Source organism: Meles meles, chromosome 20, assembly GCF_922984935.1.
Source record: "Meles meles chromosome 20, mMelMel3.1 paternal haplotype, whole genome shotgun sequence".
NCBI classification, from domain to species: Eukaryota; Metazoa; Chordata; class Mammalia; order Carnivora; family Mustelidae; genus Meles; species Meles meles.
In genome coordinates, this window is record NC_060085.1 from 27,370,927 (window position 1) to 27,395,168 (window position 24,242).

The window sequence follows — 24,242 nt, forward strand, 5'->3', positions numbered from 1 at the left end:
AATATCCATTCTGCTTCTCCGGTATTAATCCAACATTGTTCGGCCATGGGCTTCTTCCCCAAGCTCATAAAGTTGGTTAACATTAAATAGTATTTATTTCTTGAAACACACTGTGGGACCGCTGATCGTTGAGGTGTGAAGGCTGACCACGGAAGGAAGAAAGAACCTGCACAGAGCAAAAGAGAAGGAACCAGAGAGCCCAGCCCTCTGGCAGGGTGCTAATGTCCTCTGGCAACCGCTGTTTTGTGTCTGTGATGTCCACTGATTCTGTCATTTGAATCTTCACCTTCATTCCCTCAGGGTGGGAACACAACTGAGTTGGAATTGAGGAGCCATGGATTCGATTTTCCCTTCCACAGCTGAGTGCCTTTGGACAATTAACTTCCCAATCTGCATCTCTCTTTTCACTATTATCAAATCAGAGTATAAAGAAATCATGTTGATTGTTCTTTCTAGGCCCAACTAGATGATTCTACCCCAACTATTATAATGGAAGAAAAAAGGAAGATAGGATTTGGTTGAATTCTCTTCATGACCAACTTTTCTGGAGTGCAAAAGGAATGGTGTATAGAATAGAAATCCTGTAATACAACCATCTGTGCATAGGTGATTTCTAGTCCTCATTAATCTGGCTGTTGTGATTGAAGATTGAGAGTCATGGGGGCAACTTGGATGAAAGCAGTTTTCGTACTGTATTTGCTGTCATTCAAGTCTTTTTTTCTCCTTGCAAATAGTCCAGAAACTTTCAGCAGCTTGATCTTTAATTAAAGCCAAAGGGCAACTTTAAAATTAGTTCTTTTAATTAATTGTCCTTCAGGTTGTACAATCTGTGATTGCACTATTCTTGGTTATTAAACATAGTTTGCACTTAAAAAAAATCAAGATGTGGTTAAAACGACTGATTTAAATGAAGTTAATCTAAAAATATGGAGAAACACAATAGGGCAAATTATTATGCAAAAGCATCTATATATTTTGCGTATGGCAGTATTTTCCTTTAATATAATGTAAAATTAAATTAGTTGGAGAGAGAAGTTATAATCACCAGAGAAGCTAAATCATTGATCTGATGCTGCATATTAGCTGACTGTTGTTTTTCCATAATTCTCATTACCTGGGTTCTGTAATTAAATAATTTAGGGACGGAAGACCTAAAGTCACTTGCAAATTGCATCCCAAATTATATGAAACAAACTGAGTCAGTCCCAAAACTGATACCAGATTATCGTTAGTTTCGGATATAATGTTCAGTCCACATTTGATTAGAAAAGTAGAAATCACGTTCTTGGAAGTGGAAACTAATCCATTCTTCCCCACTGAAACATCCGCCATCAGGCAAATCTTCTCCCCCCTCATCATGCTGGATCTGATCTCTAGCAAAGATTCTCAAGCATTATGGCACATTAGAATTGCCAGGGGAGGCTTTAAAAATTTCCAGTGCCCAGATCGCATCTGAGACTAATCAAATCAGACTCTTTGGGGGTGTAACCCAGGCGGCAGTATGTTTATAAACTTCTCAGGAGATTCTAATATGCAGCAAAATTTGATGACCAGTGAAGCAGTATAGCCCAGTCAATGAATTTCCAAGTTAACTGCTTATATGACTTTCGTTTAAAATTAGCAGTATGAAACACATCTGTTTTTATTTTTCAACTCTTCTGTAGAAATTGCCTCAGGGGAGGGGCACCTGTGTGTTCAGTAGGTTAAGCACCTAACTCTTGAATTTGGCTCAGGTCATGATCTCAGGGTTGTGGGATTGAACCCGTCAGGCTCCATGTTCTGCAGGGAGTCTGCTTGAAATTCTCTTCCTCTCCCTCTGCCCCTCCCCTGCCCGTGCATGTACTCGCTTTCTCTCTCAAATAAAAAAAATCTTAAAAAAAAAAAAAAGAAAGGAAATCACCTGAACAGAAAATGAAGCTACTCCTTAAAGAAAAAAGGCAAGTAAAATGAAAAAAGTGGGTAAGAGCTTGTAGTAGATATCTTTTGGTGTCTACTTGGTTCATAAGAAACTCCTTAATTGCCTTCCTCTCCCCATCTACACCAGAGAGTTCTGGTGGCCACTGGAGCAAAGTGTCCAACCAGAATACAAGTCTGGGATTTTTTTTTTTTTAAGATTTAAAAAAAAAATTTATTTATTTGACAGACAGAGATCACAAGTAAGCAGAAAGGCAGGCAGAGAGAGAGGAGGAAGCAGGCCCTCTGCCGAGCAGAGAACCCGACGACGTTCCCAGGACCCTGGGATCACGACCTGAGCTGAAGGCATAGGCTTTAACCCACTGAGCCACCCAGGCGCCCAAGTCTGGGATTTTTAAGTTGAAATTCAGAGTCCATATTTCTTTGTGGTTGGATGTATGAGCTGTGGAATGGCTGAATGTTCTGGCAGGTGGACTGAGTAGCTGAGAATTATGGGGAGAGATAACTCGTTTTGCAAACAAATTGGAGGTGAGTGGCAGAGACAATGCTTCTAAGACTCCCATTTTTGCTTGGTTGGCCTCCCTCCCCATTTCGTTAACAGTGCTTTATTCTCCAGGGACTATCTCACTCGCATTCCCTGTGGTCCTGGAGATAATTAACAAATCAAGCCTACCAGCCTTTGCTCTTTGAGCAGAGATGAAGCAGAAGAAGGTGGTGCTGTCATTTTGGTGACCGTGGTTGGGAGAACTGTTAGTTTCTGCTCCAGGATCCCTGGAGCTGTCCAGATTCTTGTCTTCTGTGGTCTGATTGTTCAACACGTCACTGTTGACGTGTCAACACGTTTAACATGTCTCTGAATTCTGAGATCAAGGCTGTCTGCTGCTTGTGATTTAAGAATCCCAGAACAGTTTTCTAGGTCCCAGCTCAAATCTCATGGAGGTTTGTAGCATTCTGTTTTGGGGCTCATGAGATACTCTTGTATACTTAAGGATAGCTTAGCTCAGGGTGTTTTTGTTTTTATAACTACATGTCTTAACTAGCACAGACCTTTAGTTGACTCCTCTGTTTACGTGCATGGTCCTGAGACTAAGGCAGTTTCCAGGCTCTTCAGGTCCTACTTGAATCTTCAAGGTCATAACCAAGATAGTCCAACTATTTTATCATTTTCTATGCTTTCTGAAATCTCAGTTATTTATTTGCATTTTGTAAGTATGAACATCTTGGGGGCAAAAATCCTAACAAAGGTATATGTTGTGAACAATAGGATTAAAAGCTTATCAAAGAGAAACATGATTCTAAATAATGTATGATCCTTTGAATAGGAGCCCAAATCTCTTCCTGAAAAAAGAGCTCTTATTTTCTCTATCAAGCAACATTAAATGAAATTATAGTCCTACCATTAAATCCAATTGTAAACCAGTAGTTTTTCATTTCCAATGGTACTCTTCTTTATTAAAAAATCCTTATTAAATAACAAAATATTCCAGCTAATACAAGTACTTCCTTGAGCTCAATATTAATATACTTGGCACATAATTCCAGGCCGTCTCCTCAAACTCAGGAAGTGCATGATTTCTTCCTGGTGATGCAGCAGGCAGAATTACAGTGACAGAGCCTTCGTTTCTCCAGGCCAAGTCCCAGAAGTGGTGAGGTGTGGTTGGTGTTCAAATGGGTGACTTCTTAAATCTGGGTCCATGGAGCTAGATTTGGATCATAACATTAGAATTTAGAGATAATTGGTAAAAAAAAAAAAAAAGCAAAACCCCAAACCAAAAAAGCACAGCACTGTGCTAAGCAGCTTAAGTGATTAGCAATGTTTTGATCTTTGGCAAACTCTGGATGAACCTTAATGAAATGGAACAGTGGGGCCGGGCTAACAAAATGTGATCATAAAGTCTGACCAGGTCACAGTGTTTCCTTTTCTTGAGAGTCTAAGGAAGGGTAAATATTATCTTGGAATATTCTGGTAAAGAATGCAAGCAAGGCAAATAAAAGAAGGCAGTTTAAAAGGTATCCTTTTGACCATCATACTTTATTTTTAATACAAATAGGTAATAAAAGGTACCGAAATATCTTTGAAACAAGAATACATTTTCTGTGTATCAAGCCATCATTTACAGAGTAACACTGCAAAACATTTGAATTAATAACTCTTAATTTGCTTCCGTAAGATTATAGGCAATAAAAAATGATATGTAGGATGAGAACTAACCAATAAGAACCAATTCGAAGTCCTAAAGTCTTGTCTCTGTATTAATTACTTCACTGCCAAAAAAAAAAAAAAATCACATGCATCTACAAAGAGAAGGTAGGCATCCTTAACACCAAATGTTATTTACAAAACAACTTCATTTCTCTCAGTTACTCTGGATTCTGCGAACCTGCCGGACACATGCACTGTGGGGCCAATGTCACGGTCAGCGCGGCTCGCCTGCCCGGTCTGGGCGTGGCCATTCTAGGCCCCGGAGGAAGGCTTCACACCAGCTCGTAGTATTTCCCCGTCTCGGGATCAAAGTAGCAGTTCAGACACGGGTCATACAACAGAGTCAGCACTTCCTCGTCCTCCTCCACGCTTGGGTCTTCTTCACCTGCGGGGAGGGGAACCACAGACACGTTAGCCACCTGCCTGGCCCGGAACTCCTGATTTCCAGGGCAGAAAGGCAAGAAGGCAGGCCCCTCCAACCCTCCTGGGAGAGGTAGAATGTCAAGGCCAGAATGGAGGAGCACGGCAGACGTGCAGACTCTGCTCACAGCATCAGAAAGGGCCGGCTTTGCTCTGAAGGACAAGAAAAGCTGAGTGTGGAGGCCAGGCAGGGAGTGAGAGAAGAAAGGGACATGGCCAAGGGACTCACGGGACCAAGGATATGAACGGGATTCAAGACGGGGGCAAGAGTTCCAGACTTCACTGTGGGCCATCGCTGTATGAATGCACCCTAAAAGCGCTACCAAGTAAACCTGAATTAAAATGATAATGTTGTTTAGGAACACAAGACACACAAAGCAAAGAACACGTACAGAAAACTATCAGGTGATGTGTAATTTCATCAGTGGTAGGAAGGTCTGTCACGTTTGCTAGTAACACGGACATGGCTTCATGTTTGTCTCTGTGACAACTATTTAGACATTTTGGAGGAACTCCTGCTGCCTAAGTTATAAGCAGTTTTGGTTGGTTTCTAACACATGTCATGGAATGAAAAAAAAAAAGGTTTTTGTAAGATCTTTCCTGAGCACCTTATATGTGCCCAGGGCTGTGCTAAGTACTTGGACACTCGAGGCCGCCTCCAGCAAGCGAGTGCCTCCTGAGTACTTCTGAAAAGCACATAATAGGAGTCCTGAAGCCGGGAAGGTCAGACCTCCCTGAGCTGGAGAGGACCAGAGCAGGAAGGAGGTCTGATTAGAACACCCTCTCTCTTCCTGAGCACAGGCTGCTGAGGACCAGAGAAAACCCAGTCTCTGGGGCTGTGAGCTCACCAGGGTTGCTTTCAGAGGGACTCGGCTGTGGGCCTGGGGTAAGGCTGACATGTAACAGAGGCTCAGTCAGTATGGATGTTTCTGGAAAGGGGGAATACATGATTGTGAAAACGAAGTTTGTGGTTGTAAGTGTCACTGCCCAGAGTATGGGAAGGTGGTGGGACTCCATTTTTCCCAGCCAAAGTCAGAGCGACCTGGTGCATGGATCCTGTCAGGACAGTGACAAGCCCGTGATAAGTCCCAGGGAGCGGGGCCAAGATGGTGAGGTCGGGTGCTGAGATTCTAGCCACAGCCATTCCTCTGACCATCCAAAGACCTAAAGCATGATTGCCCCTGCACCAGGCACTGAGTGGGGTGCCGGGGATGAGACGGTCGAAGAAGAAGGCGCTGTTCTCAAAGAGTGTGCGGTGACTTGGGCAAAACCCAAGAGCAGCCAACTGACTATTATGGGCTGCACGCAGCGCGAGCAGTCCTTCTAAAGTGCGGCTGGATGGAGGACTTGGAGCCTCCGCCTTACTGACTAACACCTCAACTGGTGGAGCCTTTGAAGCACTTCCCCATGCAGGAGCTCACTTGACCCTCCTGGGAAACAGGCAGGAGTCATGGTGCCCATCTGACAGACAAGGGAAGCAGGGTCTGCAGAGTTCACTGGCTCACCTGAGGTCACTTGCCGAGTCAGAGGCAGAGTCAGGGATGAACCTGGGTTTCCAGACTCTCAGTTCTGCGTTCTTTCTACCATACTGGTGCCCTGCTTTCGTTAAGAAGGTGGTGGAACACGTTCAGTTGGGAGCCATTATGTTATGGGGATTTAAACATGGAAGAGTATAACAAATTGTAAAGGTGTCCTACATTTGAAAAACTCAGGTTTGGAAACAAAAGAAATTTCATTTCTCACACTTCAAAGATCACAGACAAAGATGAGAGTCCATGTGGGAGGGCAGAGGCAAAATCCGGGCTTATTAACTCCAGAAAAGACAAAGCTTGCGGTTACAGCAGCCCTTCTGGCCTCAAGAACATCAAGGGTGGTAAATGAGAAAAAAGTTAAGACAATTCTGTGGGGTTCCAGGAGGAAGCAAGAGGATCAATGAGGGAAAGTTATGAGGAGCCAGATTTTGGCTCAGCACAAGGAAGAATTTTCTAAACCGTAGAGCAGACCAGGAAATGGGAGGTGGACCCTGGGGAGGGTGACACAGGGACTGGGGCGACCACTTGTGTCAGATTTTATTGTGCACAGGGCAGGACCAGATCCAGTGATCCCCGCGGTGACTTTGATGAGTTTCTGTGACTCTTGGCTGCAGTGGCTTATGTCCTTGAAGTATGATAGGACTTTGCTAATGGCCACGTTAATGGTGGCAGCTGACCTGAGCACCCTGCTCGGTTTCTAATTAAGAACAGGAAATCAGAGAAGGCAGGCTGCTTTTCCTTTACTTTCTATTGTTACCTTAAGAGTGGGCCCCAGGGTCTGCCTTCTTTTAAGTAGCAGAAGTTGGGAATGCTTTTTAAGTGGCTGTTTCTCGTGGATGATGACCCCCTTTAGGTCACTTCTGCACATCAAAAGGAGGGTGTGCATGTGTCCTTTATCTTAACATATTCAACCCATCATCCCTTTCTTACTTAGACTTCTTCTTCAGAGAACAGAACCAATAAGTAACTTATGTGTGCAGGCTACATGATGATGTCTATTAAATTTGTACTACGTCTAGGTGTGGATGTGACATTCATACACAAAACAAAAGCAGCTAGTGAAGATTAATGGCGGGGGGATGGGAGTTGCAACTGCAGAGTGACAGAGAGAGCCCTGGGCCCTAGGATCCTGCTGATGGGATGGGAGGGAGCTCAGCCGCTGCCTACCCAAATGACCTTTGGGCAATTGTGGGTTACTCTGCCTCACTGGACCCTCATTTCCTTATTTACCAAATGGAAATAATACTGCCTGTTTCATGGAGTTTTGTGGAAGACGAAACGGGACCTTGGATAATATGCATAACACAGCGGACACAGTCATTCTGCAACAAATGATCGTTACTGTTACTATTAAGGATAATGACAACATTTAAATAAATCACAAACTACAGGTTATAAATTGCTTAGTCACTCAGAACAAAAACACTGATAAAGCTTAGAGTCCTAAGATAAGGCTTCATAGAGATGGACACCATCACACAAAGACAATGGAGTCAGACAGACCTGGGTCCAAATCCCATTCTACCACCCGGTAGCTGTGGGACCCTGGGAAAATTCAGCACTTTGAGCCTTAGTCAGTAATCCTACTTGTGACAGTACCTATGAGAACTCAGTAGATGCTCAGTGAGACTCCACACACACACAGCGAATACTCAATAAATGTTGTTGTTATAATTGTCATCACAAAAAACTGAAGATAGCCGAGTTAGACACAAAAGGGGTGTGTCCACTTATACCTTATTTCCCATCTCCAAACTGTGCCTGTTTGATTTTTTACTACCAAGAGAAAAAAAAAAATAGTGGATTTGAATGAAATACAAAGACCCCAACTAGTTTCATAAAGTACATTATTAAGAATTCATCTTGAAGTAAAAAGAGTACCTAAACCAAAAATCGCATATTTTTTAAAAGTAAAATGAATTTTCCCATCATGTGTAATGTTAAAATCATGGGTCATTGAGGTAAGTGATGATAAGTCAATCCATCTCGGAGGTCTTTGTCCGTGCTTTGTTTTTACTCCATCCACACACTGGGGGAAATTCTGACCTCTGGCACGTAAGTTTCATGCCATATTACAGTTTAGTGCACTCTGGAGCTGATACTTTCCAAAAATATAAAATTTTAAGCTGGCGCTATTAAGTTAGAAAACTCAATACATTTTACGACCAGTCAAGAATCTTTCTAGATGAAAATAACAGTTGTAATGGGCCATGGGTCTTTATCACCCAACTGCAAAGGGATCGATGTGGATCCAATTCATTAGTAGGGGTTTTGCTACATAATGCATACAAACTGAAGCAGTAACTGCTATGTAAATGCATTCGTTCCAATACGTATCACCATAAAACTGGAACCTCATGCATTATAGCCATGGGACTAAAGCAGGTTTTGTGGATTTTAGTACTAAAGGTTTAAATGGATGAATTTTAAAACTCTACCAACAATGACACTCGTACAAAAATTGGGTGACATTATGTATAATTTTACATTGAAATAAGTGCTTTAAACTTGCATAAAAGGTTTTGTTTTCATTATAACTTAATTTTCAATGCCTCCAATTTACATCATTTTAAGCCATTGTAATCCCTACGTAATGAAATTATAATATCATTAAGCAATTACCACTATGATGTCAAGCAATGGGAAATGTTTTGAAAGGTAATTATTGTGCATGGGTATGGGGTAATTTTCAATTATATTCTTGAATGGTGCAGAGTTTGTTTTTCCCCCAAATGCTAAATTGCTCTATTTAAAGACTGGCTACAGAAACTCTAAAAGGACACATTAACAAATAAAACCATTCTCTGCTACCAGACTAAGAGCATCTGGACAGGGGTCCAAATTACATTTTTACTCTTTTCCACATAATAAAGTCATTTCCAGTGAAATAAAATTGCCTTTCAGATAATAATCTATTTACAAACTTCCAGCTTCATCCACTTTGAAATTGGTTAACAGCAATAATAGAAGAAAAGCCAGCAGAGCCAGACCAAATGCAGCAATATTAGCTGCCCTCCCCTCTGTTAGATCAGTTCAGGCAAACAATTCCTTCAGTTCACCTTTTGAAAATCCATTAATATAAATGCTTAATTATCTATATTTATCGCATTTTAACCATAGATAATAGAAAACCTGTATGCGCAGGCTGAGTCCTCAAGCTTGAAAACAAATAATGTGGCACGGTTTATCAGATTTAAAAATCTCTGAATCAAGACACTGCACTTGATTTTCGATTTTCTGACGCTGCCATCCAGAATTTTTTAAAAAAAGTTAATGCGTTTTCTCTCTTATAGATCTTGAGAACTGATTGACTGTATTTTTATGTGCATACTAATACAGTATTGTTTAAACAATTCAATGGTGAGGGATCACCATTCCAAACAGTCAGCCTCAGGATCAATAAAGATGACATTTTAGATAAGATTCTGCAGAGCACCAGGTGCTTGCAAACTCCCGCCAACGCTTCTCACAGTAGGGCAAAATTAACTTGCACTAAAACCTGAGAAAGTCTACTGTGAACTGCTGAATTTTGTTTTTTGGCAAATATGTGTCCTGGAATGGGAGAAAGATAAATGATCAAGGATGGGATAAAAAGGAGGAAAAGATACTTTCTTCTGTTAGAATACCATATTGTTTCTTGGAAGGCAAATAACACGCCGTGATTATAGTTCAGGTTTCACTTGGGAAATGAGTATATCACCTTTTTTGCAAAAACCAGTGGCTATATTTTACTTGGAAAATGCCATTTAAGACAACATATTGAAGGATTTGGAAGATTCATTGGGAATTAATGTAATTTCATTCTTTCCAGGTAGTCTCCACTTACAAACGTGCAGTGATGCAAATGTGTGCTTGTATATCAAACCACTGAGTTAAACTTAACACAGTGTTACATCTTAAACTTACACCATGTTACATTTTATCTCAATAAAGCTCAATAAAAGCTGGGAAAAGAACTACAAAACAATTGTGCACTTGGGAAATGCGCAGCTTGTGACTCTGAATGCATTTTGTTACACACCCAGGGAAGTCCCTAACCAGACTCCTGAGCTACGAAGCCCAGAATGTCTCAACGGCCTGATCTCAGGCAAGGCGGCAACACTGGAGCAAGAAGAAAATTTACCCCAAGTTCAGTAAGGGAAGCTGCACTCACACCCGGGACTAGGAACATTTCTGGGGTGCATCCGGGGAATAAGTAGGTGGGGATAGTTCTAGAATAAGAGAGCGAGCCTCAGACACCAGCAATGTGCTTACTTCCCTACTTCTGGGCTCACTTCTAGTACTCCTAGAAGGAAGGCACCTCTTTAGCCTAGTGAGGGCGTTGATCACCAGCCCCCCATCTCCCAACCACTTTCGTGCAGAGAAGACACCCCCGAGACTCTGATAGCGGTGTAAGAGAAAATACGGCTCTTCCTCTAGGTTAATCTGAGAGCAAAAGCAGCTCCTTGTCTAACGGGGGGAAAGGGTGGGGACTCTGGATTCCGGAATGTCATGAATACTAATGAACATTATAGGAGCGGAGCCTTGAGGTGGGGATGCCACGGGTTGAAGGAGAGTACTAAAGAGAGTACTATTTTATCCAGAAAGCGTCAAGAAAGAGAACTTCCTAAATTAAAAAAATTGCAGTGGACACTTCAGTTGTATGGTTTTTATTGACCTCAGTGGGAATTCTGTGGCCTTGCAGCAGCATGGGGGTTGGGGGTATAGATTGCCAGGTCTGACAGGCCTGAGTCAGAGTCCTGCTCCACACTCTGGGTTTGTGACGCAGGTGGTGACCTTAACTTCACCTGTATGGTGGGGGACATAACGTAGCCTCACACCTGGCAGTATCGGGAGGAGTCATCATGAGGTAGCACAGGAAAATCCGACCTTGTGGCAGGCACATGGCCAGTGCTGGCTTCTCTTACTACTTCTACATTGCCAGGATTGTTTTTTGGGAGGGAGAAGGTCTCTTTGCACCTTAAATAAATCTTGACGATACAAGGAAGATCCAAAGAGCAGACCAAATCAAATCATCCTTCTGTTTTCCATGGGCAGATGACTCACAGAACCACTCATTAAATATTTTTAAAGTGTGGACTGTGTCCTAGGTGCCAAGTCAAGCACCTGGGGACACCATGGTTTTTCAGTGAAGCAGAATGTCTGTAAGATAGCTAGTAAAACAGATTTTAGAAGACTGTTTTAGGCTCATCGTATCAGGTGGATGTCGAATAACTGTGTGGCAGGAAATAAGACTCTGGAAGCACCCAGAGCACACGGAACCAGAAGACCCAGAACACCTCCTCTGCTGCACCCAGAGCACACGGCCGGATTCCCCTCTCTCTGCTTAGCTTCAAGGAGCCACGAGGTTCTCCTAAATTCTTGGCCAGTAGTTCGAATATTACATCTTTAAAATCAGCATCTGCTGCCTATTTGCGTCTCATGGGAGATATACCCATGTTCATAAAGGAATATCCTCTATGGCCTTGCCATAAAGAAGGTACAAGGATGTTATTTTTATGAGATTCTGGCAACTCCACAAGCACTTCTGAATGTCTTTCTTACTCAAAATTTATGTAAACTGCAGGAGCGGTTCTGTAGGCCTGACGAGAGAGGTCATTATTATTCCATTCTGGAGCTGGGAAGCATGAATAATTGAAGGGTCATATCTGTAAAGGAACAAATGTCAAAAACAAATTGACAACTATTCTTCAAGCAAAGTCTGCTTTATTTTCCAAAGGTCAGCTTGGTAGTTCTCTTGAGTAAGTTCTGAAATCATAACTTCCCATTTTCACATTTCACATGCGCTCCAGGAAAACACATTTGTGCCAAGTGTTAAGGGCGCCTGTGCCGCCGGTAAATGACATTCAGCGAGCAGGCTGCGGCCGGGGAGGATCTGCACACAGCGCCCGGCTCTCCCTCCAGCCGCAGGGCCCGGAGCGCAAGGCCAGTCCTGCCGGCTGCCTGGCTCTCCAAGAACACGGCCTGTTTCCTTGAAGGTGGCATTTATACACTTGAGGCTTCTGTCTGAGCAGGAGCTGTGGCTGTGACACAGACTCGTACTGAATAAGGCAAAGACTCAAAGGCCAGGTCTAAGGCATGTGTGACATGCCTAGGAGTAGAGGGAGACCTCATTTGAAATGGAGTGGGGAAGCCTGGAAAGGGAGGCGCTCACACACCAGCTTTCTGCGGCTGCCTTATGCCATGCTTCTGGGCAGGAGGAAGTTTATCTTATTGCCCCAGCAGAAGGAAGGGAGATTTTCTCCCTGACAAGCAATAGCCTAGCCAATGGGAAGCGTCGCCCTCTTTAACTCTTGCTTGAGACTGTAAGATTGTAATAGACTTTCCTTCAAAGCAGCCTCTCCCAAAGTCCTCCTTTGTCTCTACAAAGTATTGTTGCTCTCTCCTTTGTTCTCCACACTTGCCTACGCTTTACTGCAGTGTGCATGACTCAAATTGCCATTCCTTTGCTATTCCTAAATAAACTCATTTTCCTGGTAAAATAACTCACTCTTTTGTTTTTAAGGTGAACCCACGCACTTATTTTTATATGGCCTGGGGCAAGTTTTCTAGTACTGTGCATTGGTCAGGCCCTGCTGCTGAACTACAGTTATGCCTCTGGCTCTATAGAAGCATCTCCGCCTCTCCACCTGGGCTGGAGCTGTGGGGGTTCAGCATGTTACTTCCCAGCTCTGAGCACCAGTGTCCATGTGGAAAAGGCGGGGAATAACAGTAGCTACACTTCAGGAGGCTATTATGAGAAGAAAAGGGTACTTGCAGGTGTGGGTCACAGGAAGAGGGAAATAAATATTAGCTATTGTTATTTTTATCCTAGAAGTCTAAAGATGGGAGACCCTCCCTCCCTGGGAACCAGGCTTCAAAACCACCTTCAAAGGTTCTGCAGAAAGGCACTGATAGGGAGGAAGCCTGGGTCCTAATCCTAGCTGGGGCTAGGACTGCACCACTGTCTAAGCTGGTTCAGCAGAGCCCCAAGGCAGGGCTTCTGAGACCCTAACTTCCCCTTTAGCCAGAGCAGGTCTGCTCTTCTCTCTTTTAAATGTTAGAATTTCATAGGAAATTCATTTGAGAGAAAAGTTTCACTGCTTATAAATACAGTTTAAGAGCCACTGCCTCAGGTGACCTGTCACTGTTTTAGTTGCTAAAATGCGAGGGTCTAGGTTCAATTCTCTCATTGACAAATTTTAGAAATATACATAATATACTAAAAATCTGGAATAGGGGAAAAGTAAGTAAGTAAGCAAGACTTACTGAAAGTCAGACTTCAGTGAATTACTCATTTCTTTTCAAGGTTGGTATAAAAATGGCCATTTGAAGAACATTTCTCTCTCTCTTTTTTCCCCTTTCAGCCTTCCAGTCTTCCTTCTAACAAAAATTTAGAGTATCTAATAACCTACAGAAATTGCATAGGGTACTTGGGATCCAGGAGTGAGCAAACAGATGAAGTCTCTGCTTTTACAAACTCAAAGGCTATGTAGGAAAGAAGACATTAAACAAGCCAACAAATCACGGATTACACATTGTGAAAAGGGCATGAAGAAAATGTACAAGGTGAAGGGAGATTGACCTGCTTAGATGAGATTGTCTAGAAAGGCCTTTGGGAAGCTAGGTGACAAGGCAATACTCAGGCCCGGCAGCTTGGCAACCCAGGGATCCTGTCTCTCAGTCAGGCCCTCCCTCCCTCAGATCTGGTCAACACAGCAGTTTTGCCCCTGAGCGCCTCACTCCCATGGAGAAAATGTGGCCACTTGTGATTCCTGACAAGCATGAATAGGCGGGGGAGGCAGGTCCAGGGCTCAAACAGGAGACCAGAGGTCTGCTTCCTCCTGCTTCCTTAAAGAACTTAGTTACTTAGCCCTTGAGATGTTTCCATTTGTTTTTTTTCCTATAGATCAGGAAATTTCAATAGGAAAAAAAAATTTCAATTCCTAATTTCATATACATTTTTTTTGAGTAGGTAATCTATGTACTTGGTTCCCCCCCCCCCCCCAAAAAAAAAGTATAAAAACAGTGGCTGGGCTGTTTGGAATCCCATCCCAGCTCTGCTGAGGACTGGTTGTATGACCTTGGGCAAGGCATTCAAGAACTTTGTACCTCAGTTGTCTCAGCTGTAAAGATCAATAATTACACACACACACACAAACAGTACCTTCCTCACCATGTTGCTGTGACAGCTACTGTTGGAACTTAGCATGGTGTCCGGCATAGCTCTCTAAATTCTTGGTATCCTGCAACAGAAGCCCCCAAAGAGGCCCAACTGTCCACAACCATGTCTCCCTCTTGCTTCTGGTGATACAAACTGGATACTTGAACCCATCATTTTTCTTTGACAAACATTGTATAAGAACACTATCTTGGCATATTGATATGTTGTCTAAAACTAAGCCAGTAACATATAAAGAGTCACCAAATAGGAAACACTAATTTTTGATGATATTAATTAGCCATAAACCACTCGAGCAGATCAGAAAAGGGGAAAGGGACAGCTGATAGAAACCAAGGCTGACGGGCAGGAGGGGTGCCAGACCTGGTTAACATTGGCCAGAACATTTCTACAATCTTCTGAATTTATTCTGTTAATTTGCCCTCCTTGGAAGTTCTGTTTACCTTCAACATAACAGAGCTCCTGCTGTCAAAACATCACTACTTTGTAATGGTGACTTGAAGCCATCCTTTCAGCTACTTCTCACTAATATATATCTTGGGTGCCTTTGCTCAAGGACCACGCTCCCTGTTCCCGTGGTTTATTTAGGACACTTAACATAATATATTATTTGTTCTCTCACAGCAAGGTCTCCTCCTGACAGCCAAGATTCTATTTTTCTGTCATAAGTAATTATAAATGTACACCTCTAAAAAGATTCCCAATTTGAGGGGCATAATCTATTTCAGACAGTAAATCACGGAGACATCTCCATCCCTTGGGCGGCCAAAATGTACAACTCAGATGTATGAGCTCTCACACTGAATTTTCCCTACCTGAAGAAAAATGGGATGCTCCACTTTCTCCCTGGGGCAGTTAGGGGAAAAAACCTGGCACCTTTGGTGGAGCAATTTATATTGGCTTCAGTTCCTGTATTATTTGTTTTAACTTCAGATATCGTGCTTCCCTCTTCGGAAGCCCAACTCAAAAGGCCGTCCAGGGAGTCCCACTCTGAGGTTATCTGTCACTCTACCCCTTCCATCCCAATCTCTGTTTCCACCAAAGGTTCTTTTCCCTTCCTCCTCTGTGTACCCCAGACAATCACGTTCCCTGTGCCCAACCAAAAACTGATGGTTCATTTCTAGGACTCTCGCTCACAAAGGGAACCCCAGGCAAATTTTCATTCCTGCTTCCTTTGCATTCCTCCATTGCTAACACTACCTGCTATAACTCTGTGCTGGCTTTATCTTTAAAGACAAGTATCCCTGTGTGAATGAAAACATGTATCTAGTGATGTAGGAGCAGGCGTGTCTACTTTATAATAAAATGAGCTGCTAGTATTTGGTAGGTGCGAATGTAAGTGCTTTATGAAACTTTACGAAAAACATTCAGATGGACGCTATCACTTTCAGTCTTACTTTACAAATGTGGTAACCAAACGTCCTGCAGGCCACACAGCAGGAGATGGTAGACCTGGATACCAGATGAAGGTCAATTTGATACTGAAGGACTTATTATCCTATAAAATGAGGCACAGGGTATCTCATTTTGGGGGTGTGAGCCTAAATGATTAGCATTTAATAAAAACAGTGGCATCTCAAAGTGACTGATTTTCTCTATTTGTAGTTAATGATTTTTATTTTTTTATGCATAACATTTTCCATAGTCCCACCTTGAGCACTCAAGCTTCCAGAAGAATCCAGATGCTGGTCTGTTGGGTGTTGACTGGGAGGAACGATCGGTGGGCTCAACATATTTAACCAGTCCCTAAAAAGAAAAGAAGAAAGTAAATAAACAACAGGTCTGCAATTTCATATATAAATTTTATCTTTCCATTGGATTTTTAATTTCCTGGGACTTCCACAGAGAAACATTTTTTCCCCCTCCTTTATATTTCAGAAGGACAGAATGTCCAGAAGTTAATATTCAGTTCTATAAACGGATTAATATATTGTCAATCACTGAACTCACTAGTTGTTCCACAAATATATCAACTAGATTAAAGATGACTATTCCTCTCAAAAGTTTATTATTGTGGCTATTAAACTGTACACAGTTCCTCTCCTATAAGAAAATTATTTTGGGGGCGTCTGGGTGGCTCAGTGGGTTAAAGCCTCTGCCTTCCACTCAGGTCATGATCCCAATCGAGCCCCGCATTGGGCTCTCTGCTCAGCGGGGAGCCTGCTTCCTCCCCTCTCTCTGCCTGCTTCTCTGCCTACTTGTGACCTCTGTCTGTCAAATAAATAAATAAAATCTTTAACAAAATTATAAAGAGGCAACCCATGGAATGGGAGAAGATATTTGCAAATGATAGTACAGACAAAGTGTTGATATCCAGGATCTACAAAGAACTTCTCAAACTCAACACACACAAAACAGATAATCATATCAAAAAATGGGCAGAAGATATGAACAGACACTTCTCCAATGAAGACATACAAATGGCTATCAGACACATGAAAAAATGTTCATCATCACTAGCCATCAGGGCGATTCAAAGTAAAACCACATTGAGATACCACCTTACACCAGTTAATATGGCCAAAATTAGCAAGACAGGAAACAACGTCTGTTGGAGAGGATGTGGAGAAAGGGGAACCCTCTTACACTGTTGGTGGGAATGCAAGTTGGTGCAGCCACTTTGGAGAACAGTGTGGGGATTCCTTAAGAAATTAAAAATAGAGCTTCCCTATGACCCTGCAATTGCACTGCTGGGTATTTACCCCAAAGATACAGATGTAGTGAAAAGAAGGGCCATCTGTACCCCAATGTTTATAGCAGCAATGGCCATGGTCGCCAAACTGTGGAAAGAACCAAGATGCCCCTCAACAGACGAATGGATAAGGAAGATGTGGTACATATACACTATGGAGTATTATGCTTCCATCAGAAAGGATGAATACCCAACTTTTGTAGCAACATGGACAGGACTGAAAGAGCTCATGCTGAGTGACATAAGTCAAGCAGAGAGAGTCAAGTATCATATGGTTTCACTTATTTGCGGAGCATAACAAATAACATGGAGGACATGGGGAGATGGAGAGGAGAAGGGAGTTGAGGGAAATTGGAAGGGGAGATGAACCATGAGAGACTATGGACTCTGAAAAACAAACCTGAGGGTTTTGAAGGGGCAGGGGGTGGGAGATTGGGGGAGCCAGGTGGTGGGTATTATGGAGGGCACGCATTGCATGGAGCACTGGGTGTGGTGCAAAAACAATGAATTCTGTTATGCTGAAAAGAAATAAAAAAAAAAGAAAAGAAAAAAGCAAAATTATTTTGATAATTCAGAAGAAATGCAGTAGAGACAAAGCTTCTTAATGATCTTTAGGTAAGGAAACCTGGCAAAGTCACATGTTACCTCCATGACAACATTCCAAATGTGATCTGAAACAGAAGGCAGTCTTGGAGCCATTAGGGACGGGCCACAATGGCGGGGTCAGCAGGCACTCACTCAGTCTTTAGAGCATCGGAGGGCAAAAGAAGGTAGAGTGAGGAGAGCTGGTCCCTCAAGTGACCCATTCCTTTAGTTCTCTCATTAAGTATGGGGGCAAAACCACTCTGGAAAGCCACTCCTTCATTCCCGCTCCTCTGCCTCCAACTGCCAACCTTATTTCCCAAGTTCTTTACTCTCCCTCCTCCTCCATTCTTTTCTGGTCTTCTCGGTCCCTCTAGGAGGTCCCCGAATTGGAGTGATGCAAGAGGGTGACATCCAGGGGGCTTGAGTCACTGTGTGCTCTACTTCAAGTTTTTCTCCTCTCTAAACTTGTTAGTGAGCTTCCATGGATGGGGCAGTAAGGGAAAGTGATCCAACATGAATTTGTGCTTGCATTGATACTAGCATCTCTTTCATTTATCTTATTCTTCTCAACAGGAGCATGGGCATGTCCTCATGACTAAACAACTTCTTTCTAAATTTCTATATTTCTGTCTTTATCTACAATGGGAGACAGTCCCAGCAGGAAGTAAGAGTACTGGCTCTCCAGGTCAATCCCGGTTCCATGTTTCCCCATGCAAAAGCTTGGCCATATCACTTACATAGTAAGTCTCTTTTAGAAAGAGGAGATAATGACAGTACCTCAGAATTCTGCTTTAGGACTAAATGGGGGGCGGGGGGGAGGATGAAAACCACTTGGCATGGATCTGGATACAGGGTCACATTCAATACATTTCAGCTATGACCACCATCGTCTTCATTATTGGTGAAAATCATAGTGTGGCTTTCCCTACAATGATAAACCAAGGTAGCAGGAATTGGATTTTGTTGGAATTAAACCAGTCAAGAAAGGTAGAATGGTTACAAGTCTCTATAGCAGAAATTTTCCATGAAAGTCATTCACTCTTCCTGCAAAAAAAAAATGATCTCAATGTAAAAATTACCCAATTCCTATTTGCCATATTTTAACACACTTACAGTCTCTCCTCTTCACCTTAGCTATCACTGATTATGGCTAGTGAAATAAGCAAGGTGAACGTGCTGAATAATTGAATTTCATAATAACACATTAAGGACATCAGAAAGGAATTGTTGCAGACTTCCAAGCTAATGGGGCATTTTTCTGATAAGCACCTTTCATTTAGCCCATTTCATTACTATAGACCCCAAATCCCCACATTATAGAAAATTACAAGGTCACATACAAATTACCAGTCCTGGTGACCTCATTACTCAGTACGAGTGCTGGAGAGCAACGGGGAACACCAGCAGCAGAAATAATAATGTTATCATATGAAGACATCCTCAGTGACAAATCAGAAACTCTAAACACTGGCAGGAGTAGCTCCTACTCACAGTCCATGGACATGGGGGTTGTGTGACTATTATAAAAGGTAAGACGTTCACTTCTTAGGCCAGTAACTTGATTAATGTTTTTCCTTCTCTGTAATAGCTATGAAAAGTGCAGAATTCTTCCTTTTGTGATTTTTTTTGGTTGTTTAAATAATTTCAGATTTACAGCTTTTCTGTAAGAAAAGTACAAAGAGTACTTCTTTGAAAGAAGAGTACAAAGAACTCCTACATATCATTCATCCAGATTCCCCAACTTAAATACTTTATTACACTTGCTATCTACTATCTATCTATGTATCTATCATCATTTCTCTATCTAAATGGGATTGGCAAACTATGGCCTGTGGGCAAAGTCTGGCTCAATGCCTGTTTTTGCACAGCGTGCAAACTGAGAATGAATTTTACATTTTTAAGTGGGTGAAAAAAGAAAGATAATAATGTTTCATGAAATATGATAATTATATAAAATTCAAATGTCAGTGTCTATAAATAAAATTTTACTGGAATAAAGTCATATTCACTTGTTATGTATTGTCTATGGCTGTTTTTATGCTACAGTGAAGGAATTAAGTATTTGCTGTTTGGCTCTTTACAGATAAAAGTTTGATGATCCCTATTCTATAATTATGGGCTCATTTCTTTAACACTAATGCAACACCACACATTCATGCTCATTTCTCCTCTTTCCATATTTGTAACTCTTTTGACAGTGAGGAAACTGGCTCCCACTATCCTCAGTAAATTTACTTCCTTTCTTAACTATAGAACATGTCAAAAGTAGTTTCAGAATTGTTAAGCAAACAAAACAAAACAACCAACAGAAAACCCCAAGCCTACTCTCTAGAGTTCTCTGTTTAGGGTTCTTTTTATTCCTTTGTTAAGATAGTATAAAATAGTCAAATAGTATGTTTTAAGTTATTTGAGTTAGTTCTCCTTCCTCTTCAGTGTGATTGTATTATTTCTTTGAAATACTTTGAAATATAGTTGGATCCATCCACTTTTGTTTTTATTATATGTTAATATAAGGTTAAAGAGAAATATTAACAGGAAAAATCTTTTTTGTCCATTAACTGTTGATTTTTATTATTTTTGTTGTTGAGTATATAAAATGTTAATAGTTCAAAAGTCAAAATACACAGAAAGTCTTATTCAGGTAAGATTTACATTTCCCCCATGCCTCCCAGTCTGTTACCAACCCCTCATCACTTCCATGCTGTTCTTACCGGCTCCTCTATAGGTAATCAAGTTCATTCTGCTATCTCCTATGTTTCTTTTTGTAAAAAATAAGCAGACATGTGTCTAATGCAAAAGTCAACTTAAAATATAACCTGGAAATAATTCACCTCCAGTTCATAGAGAGCGTTTCATTCTTTTTTATGGCTGTGTAGTACTCCACGTCTGGCTAGACTATCATGAATTTCACCACTCTCTCATGTTTGGGCATGTTTTCAATATTTTGCAATCACTGCAATTAATGCTGCCGTGAATAACTCTGAGCTACCGATTTTTGTACTTGGAGATATATCTTCAAGGTAAATTCCTAGAAGTGGAAATTTCTGGGACAAAAGGTAAATAGATACTTGGTTTTGTTAGATACTAACAAAATTTCCTCCATAGGGACTGTGCCATCTGCATTCCCTCCAGCCATGCAAGTCAGTGCTGATTTCTCCACAGCCATGCCATGAGAGTATGTGGTCAAGATTTTAATGCTTTCCAACCCAAGAGATAAAAACTGGTACCTTAAAGTAGTTCTGATTTGCATTTGTTCTCAATATGAGCATTATGAATGGAGCTGACTGACTTTTCATGTGCATAAGGCCAGGCTTGTAATGTGTAGGTATATGCTTATATGTTTTTTAAAAAAAATCTATTCATGTCTTTGCTCCTCCTTCTATCAGGTTTTTCGTTTCCCCTCACTTTGTCATCTGTTTTTGCTTACACTGTTTTTTTCTTTTGCCATGCAATAGTTTAAAAAAATTTTTCTGTAATCAAAATGTATTACTCTTTTCTTTTATTGCCTTTGTACTTTGAGTTATAGTACATGGTGTGAGTTTATTCTGGTTATAATGTGGATGTAATTTTATCTTTTAAAAATGACTACAGATTTCTCTTGACAAGTGATATTATTTTAACTTAAGACTCAGAAGATCTTATACAACTAAGAAATTTTGGTCAAAGCAATGTGTTTGGCCTTTTACTAAGTATGCATTTATAAAGTATATTTTGCAAAAAAAAGAGTTGTTAATTATAATATGGAAAATACTGGGCTAAATACAGTCAATCGGGACTTTTTCTTATAGGACTTTTGAGAGCTTTTAACCCAGTGTGACTCTTCCAAGAGGAGGACAGCCCCCATGCATGCATCCAGAACTGTCACACTTTTGGCATCCTAAGTCCATAGGCCACACCTTGAGAAAAGCTTCGGGTTGTACTATTTTCCCATCCCGGTGCCATTGTTTTTGCTTGTTGTTTTAATTTTACTTCGTATATATTTAACAATTTCATTTTCTCCAGAGCATTTTTTTTGGTGTCTTGTTGGTAAGCATAGGTGCACAGCCGAGCACCTGTATCTTATGTTTTCATTTTCATATATGATATTTAATACTAATTGACTCGACCCTTCATCAGCTTCTTTAAACCCTATGCCTTCCTGACTCAGAAAGCAGCAAACATCTAAGGAAGTGGGAGTTCAGCTGAGGCACACTAACAACATGCCAGCCCGGCTAGAGTTCTGAACGTTTCCCTGGTCTCTTACCTCAGTGCCTGTGCTCTGGAATTTTTTCTTGCTTTTTGTTCCACCATTTTCCCACTTGCCTTGTCCTTGTACTTGATGCTCTGGCTGCTCTCCTTAGCTCCTTTTCTCCCAAGGGTTGACTCTATCTACTTGTTAGGAAAGCCTCTAACTCCTTTGGTGGGTGAACAACGCCCTTTCCAGTCAGTCCTGCTCTCTGAGCGTGTTCAGGTACTGCTGTGTCTTTCCCTTTCCACTTGTGGACTCGGCAGGCCTCCCACCCCTCCCTCTCCTCTTGAAACTAGAGAAAGGACCTCCAGGTCCACCTATGTCTACTGAATACTGTCACCAGAAGATGTGTTTTATTTAAGAGTCAAGACAATGGAGTCACATTAAGTACCACATATAAAAATACAGAGCAGATGAAGAACAAATACCATCTTGTGAATTTTCACAATGGCCAGATTTACCGAACATTAAAATCTTGGCCAAAATAAGAATACCTCACTGTTTTCTTCCCAACTGCATGATAGATTTTTTTTGAAGTGAGGCACTGAGCATTAACTGGATCAGATATTTTATAACTGAGGAGAATGTCCTCAGTGAAGACAGACTATGGTTTCAGTTCCTTCATTTAAAAGCAAGATTTTGTTTCCAAGAACAACTTTACACACATTTATTTCATTAATCTGTTTCCTCTACGTACATTATGCGTGTACATACATATATATTTATATAGAAATACAAGATATGAGGCCAACAGTTAGCTTAATCATCTCTCTACATATTCAGTCACCATTTACTGAACTTCTGTGCGTCAGGTCCTGGGGAATCAAAGAGTTCACAGTCTGATGGAAGAAGCATTCTAGCCAGTAGAAAATGAATTAAAACATGAGTTGTACAAAAAGGATGCTGTGGGCTGATCAGATAAATATTAAGTTTTACTTCCAATTTCAGGAGGTTGGAGATTATCTAAAGCCCATTCACGGACTTTTGGACTCCTATATTAGGCATGTCTACACCTTGGAATACCATGGAGGTGCTGTTTTGAGCAGTGTAAATTCCATGGTTGGCAAAGCTTTTCTGTGCAGAACCAGACAGAAAATACATTGGGCTTTTTATTTTATTTATTTATTTGACAGACAGAGATCACAAGTAGGCAGAGAGGCAGGCAGAGAGAGGGAGAGGGAAGCAGGCTCCCCGCGGAGCAGAGAGTCTGATGTAGGAATTGATCCCAGGACCCTGAGATCACGACCTGACCCGAAGGCAGAGGCCTAACCCACTGAGCCACCCAGGTGCCCCAATACATTGAGCTTTACAAGCCATGAGGTCTCTGTTGCAACCATTCCGCAGTGCTGCAGTAGTGTGAAAGCACACATAAACAAGTAAACGAATGGGCATTGCTGTATTCCAGTAAAATCTTACCCAAAAATCTCGCAAAGAACAGGATTTGGCCCATAGGCTGTAGCTTAACAGCCTCTGTCTTAGAGGAAGGAATTGTGGAGTGAAACATTCTCAGGACTCTTAGGAAAATTTCTGTCAGTTTCCCTCCTAAATGCGTTTTGAATTCACCTTTCTCGCCAACTCTACTTCTACCACCAAAGCCTAATGATTTTCTTGCTTCATGATATCTGTAGCAAAAAGTCTTAATGGATCCCCTCATTGCCATTCATTCCGGCTTCCCTTCTCTTCTGTCCACACTGCAGCCAAAATTCCAATCTGATTATGTCAACCTCTTGTTTAAAACCCTTCAATGTCATTGGGAAGATACTATACTTGAGAGTAAAACCAGAATCTCTATAGCCTTTGAGGTTTGCATAAACTAATCTCTATGTATTTTTCCAACCTTGTCTTGCATTATTCTCCCTCTCACTAAGTTCCAGCCATGCTGGTCTTCTCTCAATTTCTGGAACATGTCATGCTCCCTACTATCATGGGACTTTTGCCCAGGCTGTCCCCCTGTCTACAGCACACTCTCCTCCCCTGTTCCTACTCTTCCTTGGCCTGGTAAAGTCATATTCAACTTGATTTTAGCTCAAGTATCACTCTCTTGGGAAGTCTTCCCTAACCACCCTCTCCAATCTAGCTGAGTTCCTTTGTTACCCCTTCTAATAGAGCAACTGTGATCTTCTCACTAAGAGATCTTGTCTCAGTTCATAATTAACTCATTTCTTTGATCATTTGATGTATGTAGTCTCCCTCCATTGCCTCCTACCCAGCAGAGTGCCTGGCACAGAGTGGGCACTTCTCCATATTTATCAAATGCATGACTATTGAAAGAGTTTCTTCGGCAGTTCAGAATACTGAGTGCCACTCATTGCTTAAGTTTCCCTAACAATCTGTAATGCTGTTATTGCAACACACTCTCTATTTTCTCCATTTTCCATCCATGTTGCTTTCTCCACCTGCCAGGAGCATGCTATTGTTTCTTCATCATGTGTGGTACATACAATTTGAGGTAAATCTGGAGACACACAACTTGCTTCCTTATAGCCATGACAGAAAAATCTAATTTT

General features: G+C 41.6%; 1 protein-coding gene across 2 annotated transcripts in view; it reads right to left on the reverse strand.

Moving 5' to 3' along the window:
* Positions 1-3,956: 3,956 nt before the first annotated feature.
* The window catches only part of CFAP20DC (CFAP20 domain containing), a 255,896-nt gene continuing 235,610 nt past the window's right edge, over positions 3,957-24,242 (reverse strand). For both annotated transcript variants that reach the window (XM_045989870.1, XM_045989869.1), the window contains 2 exons: positions 15,882-15,976; positions 3,957-4,502 (listed from right to left, as the gene is read on the reverse strand). In XM_045989870.1, the coding sequence (XP_045845826.1) occupies positions 4,390-4,502; positions 15,882-15,976 (208 nt within the window). In that variant the 3' untranslated portion in view covers positions 3,957-4,389. The remainder of the gene's footprint in view (positions 4,503-15,881; positions 15,977-24,242) is intronic.